The sequence below is a fragment of the Melanostigma gelatinosum genome (genome assembly GCF_949748355.1).
Source record: "Melanostigma gelatinosum genome assembly, chromosome: 6".
Classification (NCBI taxonomy): domain Eukaryota; kingdom Metazoa; phylum Chordata; class Actinopteri; order Perciformes; family Zoarcidae; genus Melanostigma; species Melanostigma gelatinosum.
The window spans coordinates 22,679,446-22,700,575 of record NC_136639.1 but is presented as its reverse complement, the minus strand read 5'-3'; the positions used below and the strand labels follow the sequence as shown (position 1 = coordinate 22,700,575).

The 21,130-nt window shown below is 42.1% G+C and overlaps 1 protein-coding gene and 1 long non-coding RNA gene across 2 annotated transcripts in view; both read right to left on the bottom strand.

The window, feature by feature from the left end:
- Positions 1 to 1,590: 1,590 nt before the first annotated feature.
- The window catches only part of LOC306779262 (tricarboxylate transport protein B, mitochondrial), a 29,764-nt gene continuing 10,224 nt past the window's right edge, over positions 1,591 to 21,130 (bottom strand). The window contains exons 3-9 of the mRNA XM_079271111.1: positions 20,130 to 20,229; positions 4,552 to 4,690; positions 4,036 to 4,120; positions 3,776 to 3,880; positions 3,068 to 3,183; positions 2,782 to 2,855; positions 1,591 to 2,687 (exon numbers count right to left, since the gene is read on the bottom strand). Of these exons, the coding sequence (XP_079127237.1) occupies positions 2,573 to 2,687; positions 2,782 to 2,855; positions 3,068 to 3,183; positions 3,776 to 3,880; positions 4,036 to 4,120; positions 4,552 to 4,690; positions 20,130 to 20,229 (734 nt within the window). The 3' untranslated portion in view covers positions 1,591 to 2,572. The remainder of the gene's footprint in view (positions 2,688 to 2,781; positions 2,856 to 3,067; positions 3,184 to 3,775; positions 3,881 to 4,035; positions 4,121 to 4,551; positions 4,691 to 20,129; positions 20,230 to 21,130) is intronic.
- Positions 14,453 to 15,550, bottom strand: LOC306778178. Its single transcript, XR_013772027.1, has 3 exons — positions 15,438 to 15,550; positions 14,896 to 15,079; positions 14,453 to 14,545 (listed from the first exon to the last, which is right to left on the bottom strand). It is a non-coding gene; the product is annotated as an uncharacterized lncRNA (long non-coding RNA).

The following is a 21,130-nucleotide window of genomic DNA, read 5'->3' as shown; positions in this document are numbered from 1 at the left end:
AAAAACAATGAGAGACAAACCAAACTCAAACAAAAACATGTGACAGGGTACATATCTGTAAAGATATTTAGAATAAAATCCAATGTACTTGGTTTATGTCCACCTCTGAGTATTTGCACAAAATAAAGAAGCGGAGCTTTAAAGCCGCCGCTCTCAGATCAACAGGGAGGCTTAACTTTTTCATCTCTGGAGTTTTGATGATGATCTGAAGGCCTGAGCTGTGTGGCTGATGTCTGTGAAGATGATGAGAGATTCTTCAGCAATCTTTGGCCCAATCCTCTCACCAGCAGCAGAGAGGAGGAGGGAGTGATGATGTTAGGATGAAGGGAGGTGGGTAGATTCTTTGACCCATCTCATAAAGCCCTATTGTACAGATGCAAAGCGAGAGGAGGCCTCTCTCATCACTGATCACTGTGTGTGTGTGTGTGTGTGTGTGTGTGTCTGAGCAGGAGGAGGGCTTCACAGATGTGTTTGAAGCTCTGACAACAGCTCCACCTACTGTGTAAAGAAGAACTGTTTGGCATGCACACACCAGTGGTGGAAAGTAAATCAGCACTGTGCTTTCCAAAGGTATTGATGGTGTTTTTATACTTCTACTCTACATTTTGGAGGCACACACTGCACGTTATGCTCCACTACATTTACTTGAAAGCTTTAGTTATGTTGCAGATTCAGTTGTTAAATACAAAATAATGTATTATTATAGATTGAAGCACCCAGCAGTATGAAGTAATTCAAATTAGTCCCACCTGCAGCTGCAACATTAAAGTGATACTTACATTAAAGGTGCAACATACAGGATTCAGAGCGTTAATATAGCAGGGAATGACTATTGTCTAAGATATAGTGAAGCGTAGCTCCCGCCCTCTGGTTCCCAGTCAGGCTAAGACTGTTAGCTCTGGCAGCACTGTTGCCATTGTTTGCACTGTCAGCGCCGTTAGCTGCGAGCCGCCGGCTCAACCGTCGTCATGCCGAGTCGTTTTATACCGCTGACATGCAATCAAAGTGCTCCCAATCTCGTGTTTAGCACCTTTAACAGGTCAATAATCCAATATCACTCTGAAATAGACCAGTCTGCATAATGAGCACTTTTACTTTTGGTACTTAAAGTATATTTTGATGCCAATACTTTATTTTTACCCAAGAAAATTTGGAATGCTTTACTTTTACTTAAGTAGGCCATAAGATTTAAATACTTCTCCCACCACCGACTCACACACAATATTTCAGCACAGATTCCTCACTTCCTCATTCGGGACAAAACATCCACTACATGCTGTCCTCACATCCCTTCTTCTGCAGAGAGCTTCGCATTCCTTCTCACAACAAACACTGGCGCACCGTGGATTTGACGTGTGTGTGTGAGCGCGAGAAAGAGAGAGATGGATAGCTGGACATGAGCATCAGCCAAAACCGGAACAATAAGTCCCCTGTTCGATTCCTCCCCTACTTGCCCCCCATGGCTTGTCCCAACGTGAGCTGCTGCAACCCAAAGAGCAGAACAGAGGAACCAGAGGAGGGTAACAAGAAAACAACCAGTCTGCATGCGCTCCAGTTTTCAGATGCTTGTTTTAATGAGTTTTAAGCCCCTCCCCTGTTTATTGTACAAGCTTCATCATAAAGTACACACACACACACACGCTGTAACAATCACATTTTCTCTTGGATATTTGGCAGTATGGAACATTTTGTTTGGTCAAACAGAAAAAAAAAGATGAAAATAGAGAAACATAACACCAGTATTTCGATACAATTACTGCAGTAATAGACACAGCTGTGACCATTTTCATAAACATTTGTTTATGACGAAATCTCAAATTGCAGTGGAGAACAGATGGGGGATATTTCTCAGCAAAAGGAACTTTTGAAAAGACCTTTACAGTAAAAGCAGCAGCAACAGGTTAAATATATGATATGATGATACAATGAATTGTGGGAAATTCCACCTGAGAGTGATTTACTGGAAGAAGAAAAAAGTGAATAAATGTGTACAGTAGAAGAATATTTCTCATTTAGACTCAGTGAAATACAGCAAAAAACACTTTTACACCCCGACCCGATCACAGGAGACACACAACTCGACACAAGTGGCACAAGTTCACCGAAAATAATCCCTCAACCCTCAAAATCCAGTTTGACACTCGCATACTCACACTAAACATCAGTAGAACAGCTGTTGGTGACTAGGAATGATGTTCTTCACTGACAGAGGGTTTTTTTTTCTTTTTTTAGAAAGAAGGTTTAAGAAAGTGAGCCACATAATTTCTGCAAATATTTTGTTTTAAAAGAATCATGTTGGAGAGCCTAGATTCACATTTAGAAATGATGTATACGTAGGGTGAAGCATCTTTTTGTCACAGTTATTTGGCACACTTTATAATCCCACTTGTGAAATCGACCCTTGGTGGCAGCAAAGCTCTGCACACACTCCAGCTGTCCAGATGTTCACAACACTGGGCCTCTTTTTAGGCTTTTTTTTACTTCTCCGCTGCCCCGAGCCGGTGAGCTCTTTCACTCCCTGGTTAGCATACGACACTGATCCGATCTGATGGGAGGCAGGGAGTCCGGCAGATCAGTCCGTCTTCCAGGCCACATTCAGGACCTTCACCACCTCCTCGTAGATGATGAAAACTATGGCCACGTCCAGACACACGCGGCCCAGCCGGGGAACCGTCCCTTTATAGAAACTACCGGTGGACACAAAGAGAAAGAGAGAGAGTATAAAACATCAGTGTTCCTTGGTTTCTGGGGGGGAGTGAAACAAGGTGGAGTTGTACTCACGCTGCCAAGCCCTCGTGTCTCAGGATCTTTGAAGCACAGTCCAATGTGCTTTTATATTTATGTGCTTCCAGACCCTTTGAAATGAAAAGAAAGATAAAATAATCCTTTATTAGTCCCACAGGATTATAGCAGCAAAGTGCACGGTGCAACAAGAGACATCAGTAAAAAACAAGAAAATAAAGAAATAGTTATTTCTGATCAATGTCAGCAGGAGGCACCAACTTTGACGAGTTTGAATTACAACACCAGCAAGGTGCTTGATAACGGCGACCATATTACACTATACCTGCATCCTTGTCTTGACGACATCTAGAGGGGTGTTTCCAAAGACACTGGCTGCTCCGGCTACGGCTCCAAACGCTCCAGTCAACAGGGGATTCATGGCTTTGTTGGGGTCATCGCCTGGTGAGAGGGCGTTACAGAGGAGTCAGTAGCAGTGAACAACAGCGTGTCTAGCTTGTAAAACCCAAAAACAATGTTAATCTTCATAGTGTACCGTGTCCCAAATCCACACTATGTACAGATACCCATGTCAGTCTACATTCTCGCATTTATGCAGCAGGACTTCTGCTTCCACAAGAGTCATGAGAGTCTAAATGATATACTCTAAGAAATAACGGCGCCAACTAGAACCACGTGGGGTTCTTCGGCTTGCCCTTATAGGAGAACCCGTTGTGGGCCCCGGCAGAACTCCAATCTGATCCAACACTAACGGTTATACCTAGAACCATCTGTGAAAAGGTTCCACCCAGACCCCCCTTCACAAGGTCTGATGAAGAACTCTTCTTTGGTGTATTGATTCCACCCAGAACCCTCTCTGCAGGCTCTATCTAGAACCTTTCCACCTTCTAAGGGTGAGAACAAGAACTCATCCAGGGGGGTTCTACCCAGGACACTTATATTCCAAGGGTTTTCAACTAGAACCAACCCATGGGGTTCTACCGAGAACCCTTCTATACTACAGGGGTTTCATCTAAAACACATGCACACCGACCTTTGTACCAGTTCTTGAGAGAGGTCATCACATAGAACCGAATAGCTTGATTGGAGCCTTGTTTGAGGACCGTGGCGGTGAGACCCTGATATGTCCCTCTTATTCCTGGTAAGACATGATAGGAAGGACATCAGAATACATTTAGGAGACAACATCATGTCTGGGTGCTACACTTTTGTTACGAACACTGTTTCCAGCTGCATTACGCTGTCTGACCAGTAGATGTCAGGTGAAGGACATGCACTGCAGCCCGTCTTTACCTTGTGCCTTGACGATCTCTCGGACTCCGTGGTAGAAGCCCTTGTATTTGGGGTTGGCTGAAGTCTGGTCATGAATGAATTTAACCTTGAGAGATTGGAAAAGGAACAGGGTGATCACTTCAAACAGGAAACGTTTGCTTTGCGATTACAAAGAAGGTTGACTCACTGAATACTGAAAACTGCACAAAGGTTTAGTCTGGCCTTCTTTCAAATGAAACAGTGACACAGTGTGCAGGGGACACGATGTCAAACAATTCCTCTGGGAGTATGATAAGTCGAGAAGAGTTTCTTCGTATCAAAATGTTTCTGCTGCTAATCTCCTTTGTTCATGAAGACCCTGAGATTTGTTTTCAGTCCTTGAAAAGCAGCAGAATGCTTACTATACAAAGAAAAAGACAAATTCACAGAATACTTGGGACAGGTGTTTCGGGTACATTCGTCTTCGCTGGGCATTTAATGACACTATAAAAAATAAATTAAATCAGAAATCTGACCGCAGATCAGTTGGTAACATACCTTGACAGTTTCCATGGGACAGACCACCAAAACGGCCTCCAGGATCCCGGCTCCGAGCCCACACAGCAGGCCTCTGGTGCTGTCCAGGCGACCGGACTCGTCCCTTGCATGGTTGCTGAGGAACTCAAACACCCCGAACCTGAGCAACAGAGAAAAATAAGACATTATTGTAGATTCTTGTGTTAGTTAAAAGTGGATGACCTTTGTAATTACACAGTATATCTCTGACATTCTGCCTGCCTCTTTATCACTGAAAGCTTTTGAAAATAAATCACTGCTGCCCCCCCGAAGCCCTGAACCCTCGGGGACTAGGCTGACGTCACCTGGTAAATGTGTGTGAGAGGCAGCAAGTGCTTCAAATGGTATAAATCTGAATGGGACGGCACTTTGCTGCGACATATCACGTTACCTTAACGACGAATAAAACAAGTGCAAACGGTTTTTTTACTGCTGATTTGAAGGTTTTCCAGGCTCTTACTTTACAATGTCAAATTGTCAATTTTTTTCTAAATTGTCAAAAGAAATGATTGAATAAACCGGGTGATTAATATTAATATGTGTGTGTTTGTTATGTACCATCTTAAATCCCGACTGTTAATGTTTCCGTGTAGATTTGATATGCTAGGCTGAACACCAATGCGCCGTCCTCTTTGTTCACTGCCACCGGTCTTCCCCTTTGACCCCGCGTTTCGACATCACAGAGCTATGAATTGTGGGCGAATCCACTCGGGCAAAAAGTGTGAAGAAATCCAGACTTACTGCGAGTGTGCATGAAGGACTCAAAAATGTCTGCGAGAGAGCTCTCGACAATCCGACAGCACTAAACCCGTGGAGATCAGGACCGGGCCAACGTTTCCCCGCACTGCCAGTCGGGTGACAGCAAGTCTCAGTTTGTCAGAGTTCTTCACTCCTTTGAGGCCGAGATGTTAAACCATTCTGCAATCTGATCGACGCAGCTTTAAATTGCACAAGATCATCTCACAGTTACCGAAAAGATGATCAAGTGAAAGGCTACAGTAAAACACATGAAATAACAACAAAGTGAAAATATTGCAGTCTAATATGATGAGATTCTCCCTCGTAAAAAGAGGATTTCTAGACTGTGTCTAGGCAGTGCTTTTACTTTATTATCCTTCCTTCCTGCGTCCTCATTAAGGATGCACCAATAAACTGTAGTGTCTCAGCAACCAACGAGTGACCAGCAACAGCTGCCATGGAAGCCAGCCCAGAGAGAGAGAGACAGACAGACAGACAGATAGACAGGTGTGGTTTATGTATCTCTTCAATCAGAAAATCTTGTGCCAGTGAGTCCTTTACAAGAAAGGTTATTTATAGATGGAATTGAATTGCGCTGAAGGGAGGACGCTGCCCGGTACATTTAGCAAACAGGGGCGGGGGAGGACAGACACTCGGGTCTTGATGAATGCCTTGTTTTCCTCCCCGTCTCTTCTCAGTCTGCCCCAACCATCTACCCGCCGTCCTCACGGCTCTAACGGGTTTGGTCTCTTCCGGTCGGCTCCTGTTGATTTAGTTTTCTTTGAATCACTATCGTATCATTTTCTCCTCTGCTCATCAAGTGTCTTCCTCTGCCTCGCTGCTCCGCACATTTACCCGGCTCCCGCTGTCGAGCGGTGAATAAACAACACATCAAAATAAATCATTTTTTCCTTTCTCTCTCTTGATGCACGCCACTCGCCGACCATGAAACTGCTTTGGAGAGAATTCTTTTAAAAAGCGTTCCTCCCTGCAGCTTTCTTTAGACTTAGACGGCGGTGCACTTAATAACTAACCCTGTGAAACAACGGCTATTTGTTAAAAGCCGCTGGAGCGAAAAGTGCCGCTGTCAGGCCTGCTCCTGTGCCAATTCTCTCTCTCTCTCTCTCTCTCTCTCATCCAGTCATTCCCAATCTTCATGAGTGGGTCTTTCTACAAGGTCAGTCGAGCCGATGACAAGAGGAGGTGACGTATGGAGAGAGAAAAGAGTCAGCTGGATAGGATAGCTGTAGATAGGATTAAGGGTCAAGAGGACCGAGAGGCCAAAAGCTCTCGTCCTTCTCTCTCATGCCTCCCAGACGACCCTCCAGCAGGCTGTTTGGCACATGATGGTGCACAGGCAATCAGTTAATGGGATGAAGAGGCAGAGGAGCGATAGGGAGGGGGGGGGGGGGGGGGGAGTAAGAAAAGAATGGATCGAACAAACGACTCAGGAGGGGGAGGCGGCGGTCAGCGGAAAATCAAATCTAACGACTTTCAGTCTCTCCGTCATGTTTAATTTCTTTATCTTTTTTTTTAATGTTTTGCTTTGCTTCCTTAATCACTTGTTCCCAAGCTGAGGGATAACTTGCACACATCAGGTTCAATGTGTATACGCGGCAACAGAGAGCAGAAAACAAAACCAGTCAGAATCCCTCCGGAAAAGGCTGCTGATTGACACACTCGTGTGTGTGGGCGCACGCGCGCACACACACCTCTCTGTACTCCTATTGAGACCAACGCCTGAGTGGCAGCTTTGCGCTGCCTGGCTGGACCTGTCTCTCCATTGAACAGACAGGCTCTGCCCTCCAGCGACACACACACACACACACACACACACACACACACACACACACACACACACACACACACACACACACACACACACACACACACACACACACACACACACACACACACACACACACACACACACACACACACACACACACACACACACACACACACACACACCTGCGCGGGTTGTTTATGAGGGCTTTTCACCCATACCAGTTCAAACCCTGGTATATGGAGACGCACCTTTTCCTTAGTCGTAGACAGTGATAATAAGTATTAAACTGGTCCTTATGATAAAGGGAACAAACCTCACTGTTCAGAATTAATATCTCATCAAAGAATCTGGAGATATTAAGACCTGACATTCTACAGGACTGTTGGGACGGGGCGGATCCTAACATGCCGCTGACTTATGAAGACCCTGCTGGTTTAGCGGGACATTACCAATACACACACACACAAACATGGCAAGACCCTGAGTTATGAGGACCATCCTGGTTTAGCGGGACATTACCAATACACACACACACAAACATGGCAAGACCCTGAGTTATGAGGACCATCCTGGTTCAGAGGGACATTACCAACACACACACACACAAACATGGCAAGACCCTGAGTTATGAGGACCATCCTGGTTCAGCGGGACATTACCAATACACACACACACACAAACATGGCAAGACCCTGAGTTATGAGGACCATCCTGGTTCAGCGGGACATTACCAATACACACACACACACAAACATGGCAAGACCCTGAGTTATGAGGACCATCCTGGTTCAGTGGGACATTACCAATACACACACACACACACAAACATGGCAAGACCCTGAGTTATGAGGACCATCCTGGTTCAGTGGGACATTACCAATACACACACAAACATGGCAAGACCCTGAGTTATGAGGACCATCCTATAGATAGATAGATAGATAGATAGATAGATATGGCAACCCACCTGACATAACAGACAACGTGCCCACCACGCCCACCACAGAAGAACAACATTCTACTCTGGTGAGGCACATGTGTTCTGGGAGGCGCACTACGCTAAACTAGTTTACCAGTAAAACCAACAGCAGCACACCCACTTCAACCTCTTCCCGCAGTGTTTAGGCAGCTACTCCCTACCGATTCAAACAGGGCTAAAGCAATCGCCACGGCGATTGTTATATTTATAGCCGCAGATACGAGACCCTAATCTGGACTGGAACACCAGACTGTACCAACATGCTTAATGTTATTGAGCCCCGTGACACTACTCATTCACGAGCCCATTTCGCCAGACCATAATTCCTGCTTTGTTAAAGAAAACAAAAGTCCAAACAGAGAATCAAATGTCCGAGGCTCCCGCTGTTCCTCTAACAACAGACGGCCGGACGTCACGGACTACACAAAGCTACCTGACTGTAACGACACATTACCTCACTACTGAATGGGAGATGAAGAGCCATGTTCTTCAGACACGCCCTCGAGTCTCACCAGCGAGGCATTTCTGCTTATTTGCTGTATTGAAAATGTACCGAACCTAACCATGGCACCACTGTATTGTATTGAAATGAGAATTTCGTGAACTGTATACCCCTAATACACACACATAAACTCAAACAAACCCCTCCCATTAAACTAGAATTACCTCTTCACAGTTGTATGCATCCATCAACCAGTCATGTTACAAATTACATCTATGTAGGTTTAAATGTTAACATTTCACACGCACATTTTTTGTATTCATTCGTGTGATATTGTCATAATTAGCAAATGAAGACTTTTTGTCTGGTCAGTGACCTTTGACCATCAAAATCTAATAATTTCATCCTTGAGTTCAAATGGACGTTTGCATAAGAATGGTAGAGACGGACAACATTTGAATTGCATATATTCAATGTTTATTCTGAAAGGTTGCTTTTACTTTAAAATTGTGACGACTTTTTTGTTTGTTGTTTGTTTAGAATAAGTATAAAATGGTATCAGCAACAGGGTAATGGAGGAAATAAAATCAAAAGCTAGATCAGAATGCCTTTAAATGAAAATACATTTATTGTGATGTACATGACTTTAAACATTGAGAATGTACAAGATTTCTGTCGTAAATAAAAGAAAAATGCTACATTTAAAACGCACTGCGACGAAACAGAGAAACGCACTGCTGCGAAACGCACTGCAAGCGACACAGTAACCGGCACTGCAAGCAGCGCAGTGAAACGCACTGCAAACAACGCAGTGAAACGCACTGCAAGCGGTGCAGTGTACAGTGAAACGCACTGCAAACGATGCAGCGAAACGCACTGCAAATGACGCAGTGCAATGCAAACGCAGTAAAACACACTGCAAACAACGCAGTTAAACGCACTGCAAACTGCCCCATTAACCGGCACCGCAACAGAAACAGACGCAGTAAACGGTGCTACAAACTGTGCTGCAACAGGTGCAGTAATGCAACAGATGCACTAAACTCTACGGTTAATGGATATTCATGTTACATTATTCCTTTTGTAAGTCAGGCCCCTGTTCCTCACAAAATCTCGGATGTTTTGAACAGTTCTGTCTTTCAAAACATGGTCTTGAGCATTCTTACATTGCTCACACTCAACTTCGTAGCAAGGTGTCCCTTTGAAATGTGTATTCTAAAGTGTTTCATGACAGATGAAACTTCTACCTTGCTCCACGGCTTTTTGGAAGATCTTCTTCAGACATCTGCCAATCACAAGAACATATTTTCCTTGATTAGATTATAATAAAGACAATCATAAGTTTAGTCGAGATTTACAACATTCTTGGAATAACTTTTGATGCACTCAAATGTAGCATTTGTGGGTTATCGAGTATATTATTTATCAAAGTTACATATACTTAAGTTCAATTAAAATGAGTATAAAAACAGCATTATGTCACCACTGTACCGATAGTATTCGGTAAATAAACTTTACATAACTCCTGCTTAAGGCTGTAACATAGTACACTTAAAATATATATTTGAAACATTCGAAATTGTACAAAAACTTTTCTCTTTAGGACTGACTCTCTACACTGTTATTTTTGCAAGTGTGCAGGTCGGACTTGTGAGTTCTGGCATCTTTGAACTATCTGCATTGGTTGCCAGGGCAATGTGTTTTTCTAGAAATAGAACCAAAACTAAAATGCAGAATGAGGCGCATCGTCTTTTCCTCCGCACAACAGTACAATGTAGTAGTGGTACAGAAGAACCTATCACAGTAGACAAAGCCATAAGTCTTTATGCAGGCCCACTTAAGCATCAACAGGACCACATACATTGAATTGCTAAAAAAATAATAATTAAGAAATCCATCCATAGCATTATTATATTTACCTTCGGAGTTGGTGGCCTCATCCTGGGTCAAATCAATCTTCTTTTTTCTCCCTAAAACAACAAAAAACAACTTGATTTCTATACCATAACTCCAATTTTAACAATCCAAATACTTGAAGTTTCTAAGCATCAGGAAATCTGAACTTTTGTCCTCACAAAGCAGGTCCATGCTGTGCCCATCCCCCGACACACAAGTGATGCTATTTACTGACCGGGATGGTTAATTCATGTTTGACAAGTTATCTGCAGTTCTTCCGCATTATTATTATTTACACTGTTTTATATTGTAGTTTATATAATTTTACACATTTCTTATTTCCATATATGTTATTTATTGTTGTAGTATATTGCACATTTCTTTTTTCTATTTTCTTATAATTTGTCTTTGTGTACTTTTCTATTCTAAATGGGCAAAACTGTATCGATGAAACCCAAATTCTCCCCGGGAATCACTTTAGTAAATTCTATTCTGATTAAATACCTACTGCCACTTTCACTGTTAGCATGCGGTGTGCACTGCAGACATGAAATACATCCCATCCCAGGAAGTAGGCGGATGTGTCATGGAGGTGTTGTTTCCCCCCATTATAGCCAAACAGCATGCGACTGCGATATTACAAAAAGGAACTTACCATTTCTTTTTCTGACGAGAATGGAACTCCTTTCTTGGGTTCAGGATAAGACGGTTCTTTACAAGGTGCCTAAGATTGTACAGAGAAAATATATGCTGTTGTCATATAACTTCTGGAGAAGTTTGAGGAAGACTTGTGTGAAGGCAGAGGCGTTGCAGTTATGAAGGTGTGTACATTTACAGTGGATCAGCTAGCCTACAGAGTATTCTAGTCTTATACACAATGACAACAGAAAACTGAGAAAAATAAGTTACACCTCTGATAGCAATCTATCAAGACCTTCCTTCAAATAGCACAAATTATGTATGCAAGTCATTTGTTGTAGTTGTAACAGTAATGAAAGTATGTCCAGCCTTGAATTGTGTACGTAAGGCCTGAGCCTAGTCAATGCTTAAAAGCTAACATGAAACCAACAAGTTTGACCAGTGTGTGAAGAAATATGATGGTCCTCATAAGAACAGGTGTCCTCACAAAGCAGGTCCATGCTGTGCCCATCCCCCGACACACAAGTGATGCCATTTACTGACCGGGATGGCTAATTCATGTTTGACAAGTTATCTGCTGTCCTCACAAGACACTGTGACCAGACATCATTTTACTTTACCAAGTTTTCTAAAACATTCGACCAGCTTCTGTTTGACCCAAAGAGTGGAGACATATATGGTTCAGGTAAAACAGCCCGGTACTACCGTCTTCCCCCAGCCACCCACATGTAACGTCTTGCCAGTGTGTGAAAGAAGAATACATTCCAACTTACGTTCTCATTCACTGGTGTGAAGGGAGTTGCACAAGGTGTATTCAAAGCATCACTTGATTCACCACAGAATTCCTGTGAATGAGTCAAAAATAGGCACACTCTTAGAAAATATAAAAACAGCAGCGATTCATTTACATTCAGCAATCAAAGTTCTACAACACTGGCCATTTGTCTGGCTGAAATTCTGCTTACTAGCCAGCAAGGAAGGATGGAACATAAAAGATCACTGATGAATCCTATACACGGAGACAAAAGAACCTGAGAAAAATACCTTCAACTTATGAGAGAAATCTATCAAGACCTTCCTTCATATTCAATAAATACCACAAATTATGTATGAAAGTATGTCCTGCCTTGAATAGTGTACGTAAGGCCTGAGCCTAGTCAATGCTTAAAAGCTAACATGAAACCAACTTGTTTGACCAGTGTGTGAAGAAATATGATGGTCCTCATAAGAACAGGTGTCCTCACAAAGCAGGTCCATGCTGTGCCCATCCCCCGACACACAAGTGATGCCATTTACTGACCGGGATGGCTAATTCATGTTTGACAAGTTATCTGCAGTTCTTCCGCATTATTATTATTTACACTGTTTTATATTGTAGTTTATATAATTTTACACATTTCTTATTTCCATATATGTTATTTATTGTTGTAGTATATTGCACATTTCTTTTTTCTATTTTCTTATAATTTGTCTTTGTGTACTTTTCTATTCTAAATGGGCAAAACTGTATCGATGAAACCCAAATTCTCCCCGGGAATCACTTTAGTAAATTCTATGCTGATTAAATACCTACTGCCACTTTCACTGTTAGCATGCGGTGTGCACTGCAGACATGAAATACATCCCATCCCAGGAAGTAGGCGGATGTGTCATGGAGGTGTTGTTTCACCCCATTCTAGCCAAACAGCATGCGACTGCGATATTACAAAAAGGAACTTACCATTTCTTTTTCTGACGAGAATGGAACTCCTTTCTTGGGTTCAGGATTAGACGGTTCTTTACAAGGTGCCTAAGATTGTACAGAGAAAATATATGCTGTTGTCATATAACTTATGGAGAAGTTTGAGGAAGACTTGTGTGAAGGCAGAGGCGTTGCAGTTATGAAGGTGTGTACATTTACAGTGGATCAGCTAGCCTACAGAGTACTCCAGTCTTATACACAATGACAACAGAAAACTGAGAAAAATAAGTTACACCTCTGATAGAAATCTATCAAGACCTTCCTTCAAATAGCGCAAATTATGTATGCAAGTCATTTGTTGTAGTTGTAACAGTAATGAAAGTATGTCCAGCCTTGAATTGTGTACGTAAGGCCTGAGCCTAGTCAATGCTTAAAAGCTAACATAAAACCAACTTGTTTGACCAGTGTGTGAAGAAATATGATGGTCCTCATCAGAACAGGTGTCCTCACAAAGCAGGTCCATGCTGTGCCCATCCCCCGACACACAAGTGATGCTATTTACTGACCGGGATGGTTAATTCATGTTTGACAAGTTATCTGCTGTCCTCACAAGACACTGTGACCAGACATCATTTTACTTTACCATGTTTTCTAAAACATTCGACCAGCTTCTGTTTGACCCAAAGAGTGGAGACATATATGGTTCAGGTAAAACAGCCCGGTACTACAGTCTTCCCCCAGCCACCCACATGTAACGTCTTGCCAGTGTGTGAAAGAAGAATACATTCCAACTTACGTTCTCATTCACTGGTGTGAAGGGAGTTGCACAAGGTGTATTCAAAGCATCACTTGATTCACCACAGAATTCCTGTGAATGAGTCAAAAATAGGCACACTCTTAGAAAATATAAAAACAGCAGCGATTCATTTACATTCAGCAATCAAAGTTCTACAACACTGGCCATTTGTCTGGCTGAAATTCTGCTTACTAGCCAGCAAGGAAGGATGGAACATAAAAGATCACTGATGAATCCTATACACGGAGACAAAAGAACCTGAGAAAAATACCTTCAACTTATGAGAGAAATCTATCAAGACCTTCCTTCATATTCAATAAATACCACAAATTATGTATGAAAGTATGTCCTGCCTTGAATAGTGTACGTAAGGCCTGAGCCTAGTCAATGCTTAAAAGCTAACATGAAACCAACTTGTTTGACCAGTGTGTGAAGAAATATGATGGTCCTCATAAGAACAGGTGTCCTCACAAAGCAGGTCCATGCTGTGCCCATCCCCCGACACACAAGTGATGCCATTTACTGACCGGGATGGCTAATTCATGTTTGACAAGTTATCTGCAGTTCTTCCGCATTATTATTATTTACACTGTTTTATATTGTAGTTTATATAATTTTACACATTTCTTATTTCCATATATGTTATTTATTGTTGTAGTATATTGCACATTTCTTTTTTCTATTTTCTTATAATTTGTCTTTGTGTACTTTTCTATTCTAAATGGGCAAAACTGTATCGATGAAACCCAAATTCTCCCCGGGAATCACTTTAGTAAATTCTATTCTGATTAAATACCTACTGCCACTTTCACTGTTAGCATGCGGTGTGCACTGCAGACATGAAATACATCCCATCCCAGGAAGTAGGCGGATGTGTCATGGAGGTGTTGTTTCCCCCCATTCTAGCCAAACAGCATGCGACTGCGATATTACAAAAAGGAACTTACCATTTCTTTTTCTGACGAGAATGGAACTCCTTTCTTGGGTTCAGGATAAGACGGTTCTTTACAAGGTGCCTAAGATTGTACAGAGAAAATATATGCTGTTGTCATATAACTTCTGGAGAAGTTTGAGGAAGACTTGTGTGAAGGCAGAGGCGTTGCAGTTATGAAGGTGTGTACATTTACAGTGGATCAGCTAGCCTACAGAGTACTCTAGTCTTATACACAATGACAACAGAAAACTGAGAAAAATAAGTTACACCTCTGTTTCACTGGGACTTTAAGGACATTGTAATGTCTGGGAATAAAATATGATCTGAATAAATCAGCCAAGTAGTTCAATGAAAAGCAGGAGACAATGAAACACTGTTGCCCCGTCAGTTACCACACACTATCATTTAGAGAACATGAGAACATAAACTCACCATTGATCTCCATGGCCAAGAAGACGCCCCATAGTTGTACGTTATCTCCTCGCCTGGAAATATGTCTTTTATAGCAAACAGGCACAAGTGTGGCCTTCCTTTGAAAATTATTTTTTTAACTTTGCAGTTGGGATTTCTGTGATTATCATTTGCTAGTCGTCCGAGTGTTCCATCCTCTTCTATGCTGTAAGACAAATAGCCCAGATAAAACTCAAAAGCTTTCCTGGGGTTAAATCATTCAAAATGTCATGACAGAAATATTTTCTGTGTTGTCCAACCTTGGTTTATATGTAAAACAGGAACCTTTTGTACACATATACCACTGCACCACTCTTACATTTTCCCACGCATTGTGCTGTATAACTTTTGGGAAATTCACACTCACAAGATGAGGCCCTGGTTAAACTAAATAGATACAAGTATACCATGCAGCATACACCATCTTTGTTCTGAATCTGAACTGATGATTGATTTGTTCTTTTACAACAAATAACTCTATAAAAAGAAATCCATTTCAGTAAATCAACAAGCAGCTAATTTACCAATAGTGTGTTCCATTCCAGATGAAATCAAACACACAGGGATTATTTGTGTCATCTACACCTGTAGTTCGTGACAGAATTCCACGGTACTCCATCACAAAACTGGATGGTGCAATGTATTCCCGTGTAAAAACACCTCTCCCTAAAATAGCAAGGAAAGAATTAACTATTTGTTCGGCAATTAACGCTACTCGTGGCTTATCTTCTGAATGAAATAAATCCTGCAAAAACATGGAATGTAGGTCGCAAATTCTTAACAAAGTTAACCACACAATGGCTTTATCTGGGTGGGCCGCACACAGTTATTTGTGCCCTGCAGGTACATTTGGAGTACAGATTTTACATTTGCTTGATCAGCACAGATCTTTATACAATAAGCTCTACACTTGCATGAATTTGTTAACAGCAGTGGTGGGCTGTCAGGGCCTTCAAAGCCTTCTCTGCTGGCCTAAACAGAATCACAAAGTTATCGCTATTTTATAATTTAAAACATTTTCATAAATACACTACATGTATTCTAATTTATCAACATATTTTCCCATTATCTTATGTTCTCATTGCACCGCTACTGTCTTCCTCAGTTGCTCTGCTTCCAGTGCAGCTTGTTTTAAGTAGAGCTTTCATCCAATCAGCGTTCACCTCTGTGTCTCTAGGTAGAAGACTAGGCCTGCAGACTCTCACTTGAATCTCTTTGCAGTTTAAGTGAATGGGGACGATATTGTTGATTGTCATCGTGTTCAACCAATCAGATCTTTAGTTTGACATGTTGGGCGTATTCTTTGACGTGTCAGAGCTGCTAGCTGGCCTACAAGTACGTGATTGGTCAGTGGGCTAGCGTGACGTGTTGGGCGGTGACAATCCCAAAATCTGCTGCCTCTGTGAGCAGACATCTTCAGCCTCAAACGCATTAAAACGTATTCAAGAAATACAACTGGGAGACTCCACTGTCTTCACTGGCGTCCATGAACGGAGAAGGACTTCTTACTGGAACTAAAACACACGGATGTACTGAACAACCGTGAGATTAAACTCTTTAACAAAGAAAGGAGGATGCACTTTGTCTTTAGATAGTGAACAGCAGCTCTGCTAAGTTAAATGCGTTTGTTTTTACATCTGCAGTAGCTTTAATATGCTTGTTTATATATTATTATTTTTACAACTTGTTTTTATGAAGATGGATTTTTGTTTGGTTTTATATGCGATAGGAATTATTGTTACGTCCAATGTTGCTCTGGGGACATATTTAGCCAGTGCTGGCAACTTGCCGACTTTCTCGCTAAATCCGGCGACTTTCCAAACCCTCATGGCTACTTTTTTTTGCCAAAAGCTATTTGCGACAAATCTAGCGACTTTTTCTGGTGTTATTGGAGACTTTTCTGGTGTTTTGACTGTGACGTTAAAGCTCGTACATTCTGCACTGTCCTGAACGAGCAGCGGGGGTGCTGCCATGAACCCTTCCGCCGCCCAAAAGCACTCATAGGCGGGTACTGTCATATACGGTAGTCTAATGCGCATATACTGGGGTTTATACGGGAGTTCCAGATGTATGTAAAGTGAGACACGGTGATCCATTAAAACCAGCTGAGCAAACTAAGAAGCCTCTATTGCATTGATTTACATGGTGTCAGAAGTGAAAGCGGAGACATGACAAAGTTCAATCCCCCGACAAACTTTTCCTTCGATAAGCCAGGAGAATGGCCGGAGTAGAAGCAGCGTTTTGTGAGATTCAGAACCGCCACCAAGCTGGACAAAGAAGATGGTGCCGTGCAGGTGAACAGCCTGATATACGCTATGGGAAGCGAGTCGGAGAACATCTTCCGTTTGTTTGCATTTCCCGAAGATGGACATAAGAGATGATTTTGTTCGGGTGCTTGGAAAGTTCAATGAGTACTTTGTGCCGAGAAGGAATGTAATACACGAACGTGCATGTTTCCATCTGCGCGTGCAAATACCGGGAGAGAAAGCTGAGACTTTTATCAGGGCTTTGTACGAACTAGCGGAGCATTGTGAATTCGGCGCTCGCAGAGATGAGAATATCCGTGACTGAATCGTCGTATTCTCTGCAGTTAGTGTATTTACAGGTGTTGAGCTTCATTTTAACATAATAATAATAATAATAATAATAACTTTAATTTATATAGCGCCTTTCAGGGGACCCAAGGCCGCTTTACAAGAGTAACAGTTTAGACAAACAGTCAGAAAAACAGAACAAGTGAACATGAAACAAATAATAACCGTAGCTGTGTTTCAGCTGCAGGACAGCAGTGAAGGCCCAGGTATAAAATGCACGGCCCGCCACTGGTTAATAGTAACTTGTCAATTGACAACATGTACAAAACTGCGAGTTAACTATGATGTCAGTGGTGTCCAAACAATATGAGATGAAAGACTTACCTTTAAATGTGTCAATGAATTTTCCTTCCAGAAAAGATTAGTCTCTGGCCAGAATGATGTGGTCCATGGCATCCCGATCAGGAGTCTTTGTTCTCCTTCTCGCCGCCATCTTTGCTGCAATAATTTCCAGAGAACATGCTGAGTCTGCAGTACTAAACCAATCTGTATTTATAGTGAGGATAGCAATAATTAAATTAGGTTTCAAAGTTGGATAATTAACAGGGGCATATTGTTTGATACAAACTTCCTGAAAAACAAAGTTGCACAGATCACCTTTTAATAATAATAATAATAATAATAATATATGTGAAGAGACTGTCTGATCACATGTCCATGTTAATTATTCCTCACAATAATTATGAATGCTCGGGCTGACGAACGTCACCGGGCTTAAGTCATATCAGCTGTCACTAATTAAGACGTCTTATTTCTAATGGATATTATTTTTAATACTTAATATTTTGGTTACTCTGTTACTTTACTTGTTGGTGTGTCTTGCTGCTGTAACATACAAATGTCCCCCTGGGGATGAATAAAGTACCTATCTATCTAAATCCGACTCGCTAGCTTCTAAGCTAATTTTAACATTACCTCCAATGGGGAAATGCTAACCGCGATTAGCATTAGCGAATATACCGGTAATAACTGTTGCTCGTCGTAGCTCGGAAAAGCATTTACAGCTAACTGGCTTGGCCAGTTGCTGCTAGCACAACGAGCTCCAATAACAGCTGATTCCTCCGCAGACTTTTACAGTGCAGTAAAAGTTTGCGGTGGAATCAGCTGAACATTAAGCCGGATTGATTCCACCTGGTGCAGCGCCGGTCCAGGCTCACGAGGAAGTGGAGACGTTTGTTTTACAAAGCAACGAAAAGACAGCCCTTCACTAAATGCATTTAGTTGTTAATACATCGTTAAAACTTTCACTTACCAGTTCGGTAAAGTTAATTCCAAGTCCGTATTAGCCCACAAAAGACGTCCATCGAATCCAGACTCATTTCTTCAGCGTCAGGGCGAAACCTGACCGCAGGTTCAGAAGCCAATCACTGACCAGCATCTCCCTGAGTGACTTCGAGAACAGCCAATCACTGATCAGAGTGTGTGATTGACTTCGAGTACAGCCAATGACCAGTCTGCCTAATACTAGCCAATGATTGACGACACACTGATACACATTCGCGGTAAAATAAAAAAATAAAAAGAAATGTGGAAATCTAAATTATACACTGGGCGCACACACTGGCATACACTAGAATTCTGGTGAAACCGAGTTGTTGAGACATGCGGAGAAAATGCGGGAGGACGTTAGTTACGTGTTGATAAGTGCCTCTACAGTGCGCGACTTGTGAGGACATGGACTTTGTCCTCACAAGTCCAGCATGTCCTCACAAAGTAAGTATGTAAACAGGTGAAAAGCCCTCACAATCCGGAGATACCAACGCACCTACACACACACACACACACACACACACACACACACACACACACACACACACACACACACACACACACACACACACACACACACACACACACACACACACACACACACACACACACACAGAAAGAAAGGTAAAGCAGTGACTGAAAGAAACGGCGAACAAAAAACTGTGACAGTTTCATTTTTCTTTGTGCAACACGTGCGTGCACACGTGCGTGCTCACGTGCGTGTTGCACACGTGCACTGCAGTAGTGCACACTTGTCTTGGAGATAAATGTCACCGCTGTGAAAGAATAATGTAATTATACCGAGGGCTAGTGTGGCATTTATGCCTTGAATTGTGGGTAATGGACTGGAATAATTGGAACGCGCAACTTCGTGGTTCAGGTAGAAGATCACAACGGCTCAGACAGAACTTTACTGCACACATATACACTCCACCTTTTGAGATCATTAGAATATAAATATGGAGCGCCTTACAGCGAGTGTCATATAACCACAATGTCCCGGGTTGTCATACCTCTCTCTCCCTGTTTCTATCAAATAAAGGCAAAAATAACCCAAAGAAATACTTTTTTAACAAAAAACAATATTAGATATGAAAAACATCACAAAATATTAAGTGACAAAAGTCAATAGAGTAGACGTGGATAGATATAAGACTTCATCCGTACAGAGAAATACTGGAGAGCTACCCGGAAGCTATTCATTATTCAACCAATTTGTCTCTCAGTACATTTGAGATTTACTACTTCTTTTTTAAATTTTATCTTGACATAGGTAGAATAATACGTCATAAATTTGACCTGATCTCGAGTACATGTATTTGTCGTTGAATCCTTTTTAGTAATTTGACTCACCTGACTGCAGATTTGGGGATGGATCCATACACTAGTGAGCTGAGTCCTCTGTACAGTCCTTTAACACCGTGACCCTGAACCGTCTGTCTCACACAGTCACCTGGAGGAAGACACACACACAGACAAATATTATAAAATGCTCAAAATGACATTCAATGTTAAACATACTTTTTAAAGAAATGTGTTTTTTTATGAATGTAGTGCACTGATCCCAGCTACCGGTAAGTTTTCCCTACAGCATGATCAATGCAGTGCTACAGTGGTCTTCATTCATTAATCTCTTCGCTCTGTGCCATCAGTATGGCATGACTCTGACAGAGATTACACCAACATCTGTCCTCCAACTGTGGTTGATCAACAGGCTGTTTTCCCCAGAACTTGCTGCTTTTCTTTGAACTTGCGTCTGGAGATATCGGTCTTGAGTCATCAGTCGAGGTTCTGCTATCGAGCCAAATGCACAACTGAGCAGAAAAAGCAACAGCTGTCTTGAGCGCTCATTAGCAGGGTCTGTGGTCCTCAGAACTCCAGCCAACATTACAGTCACACATGCTGGCTGAGAGAGTGTGTGTCTGTGTGTGCGAGTGTGTGTATGTCTACCCTCGTACGCATGGATTGTGAGTGTGCATTGGTCTGTTCGAAGTCATATAAACAAGCACAGTGACAGCCTGCCAGAATCCCTTATGTCCCTAGAGATGATGGGTAATCAGATAATGAGCTCCTAAGGGAGGCACAGAGAGGAGATGAAGAACAGAATATACTTTAAAGGTATGGTAGTTGGAAAGGCAGTTAGATAGGTAGGTAAATAGGTTGGAAGGTAGGTAGGTAAATAGGAAGGTAGGTGTGTAGCTAGCGTGGTAGGTTGGGTAGATAGGGAGGTAGGTAAGTAGGATGGAAGGTTGGTAGAAAGGAATGTACGGTAGGTAAGTAGGTGGTAAGGACAGTAGGAAGGTTGGTAGGAATGAAGGTATGTATGTTACCTACCTACATACCATGCTTGTTTC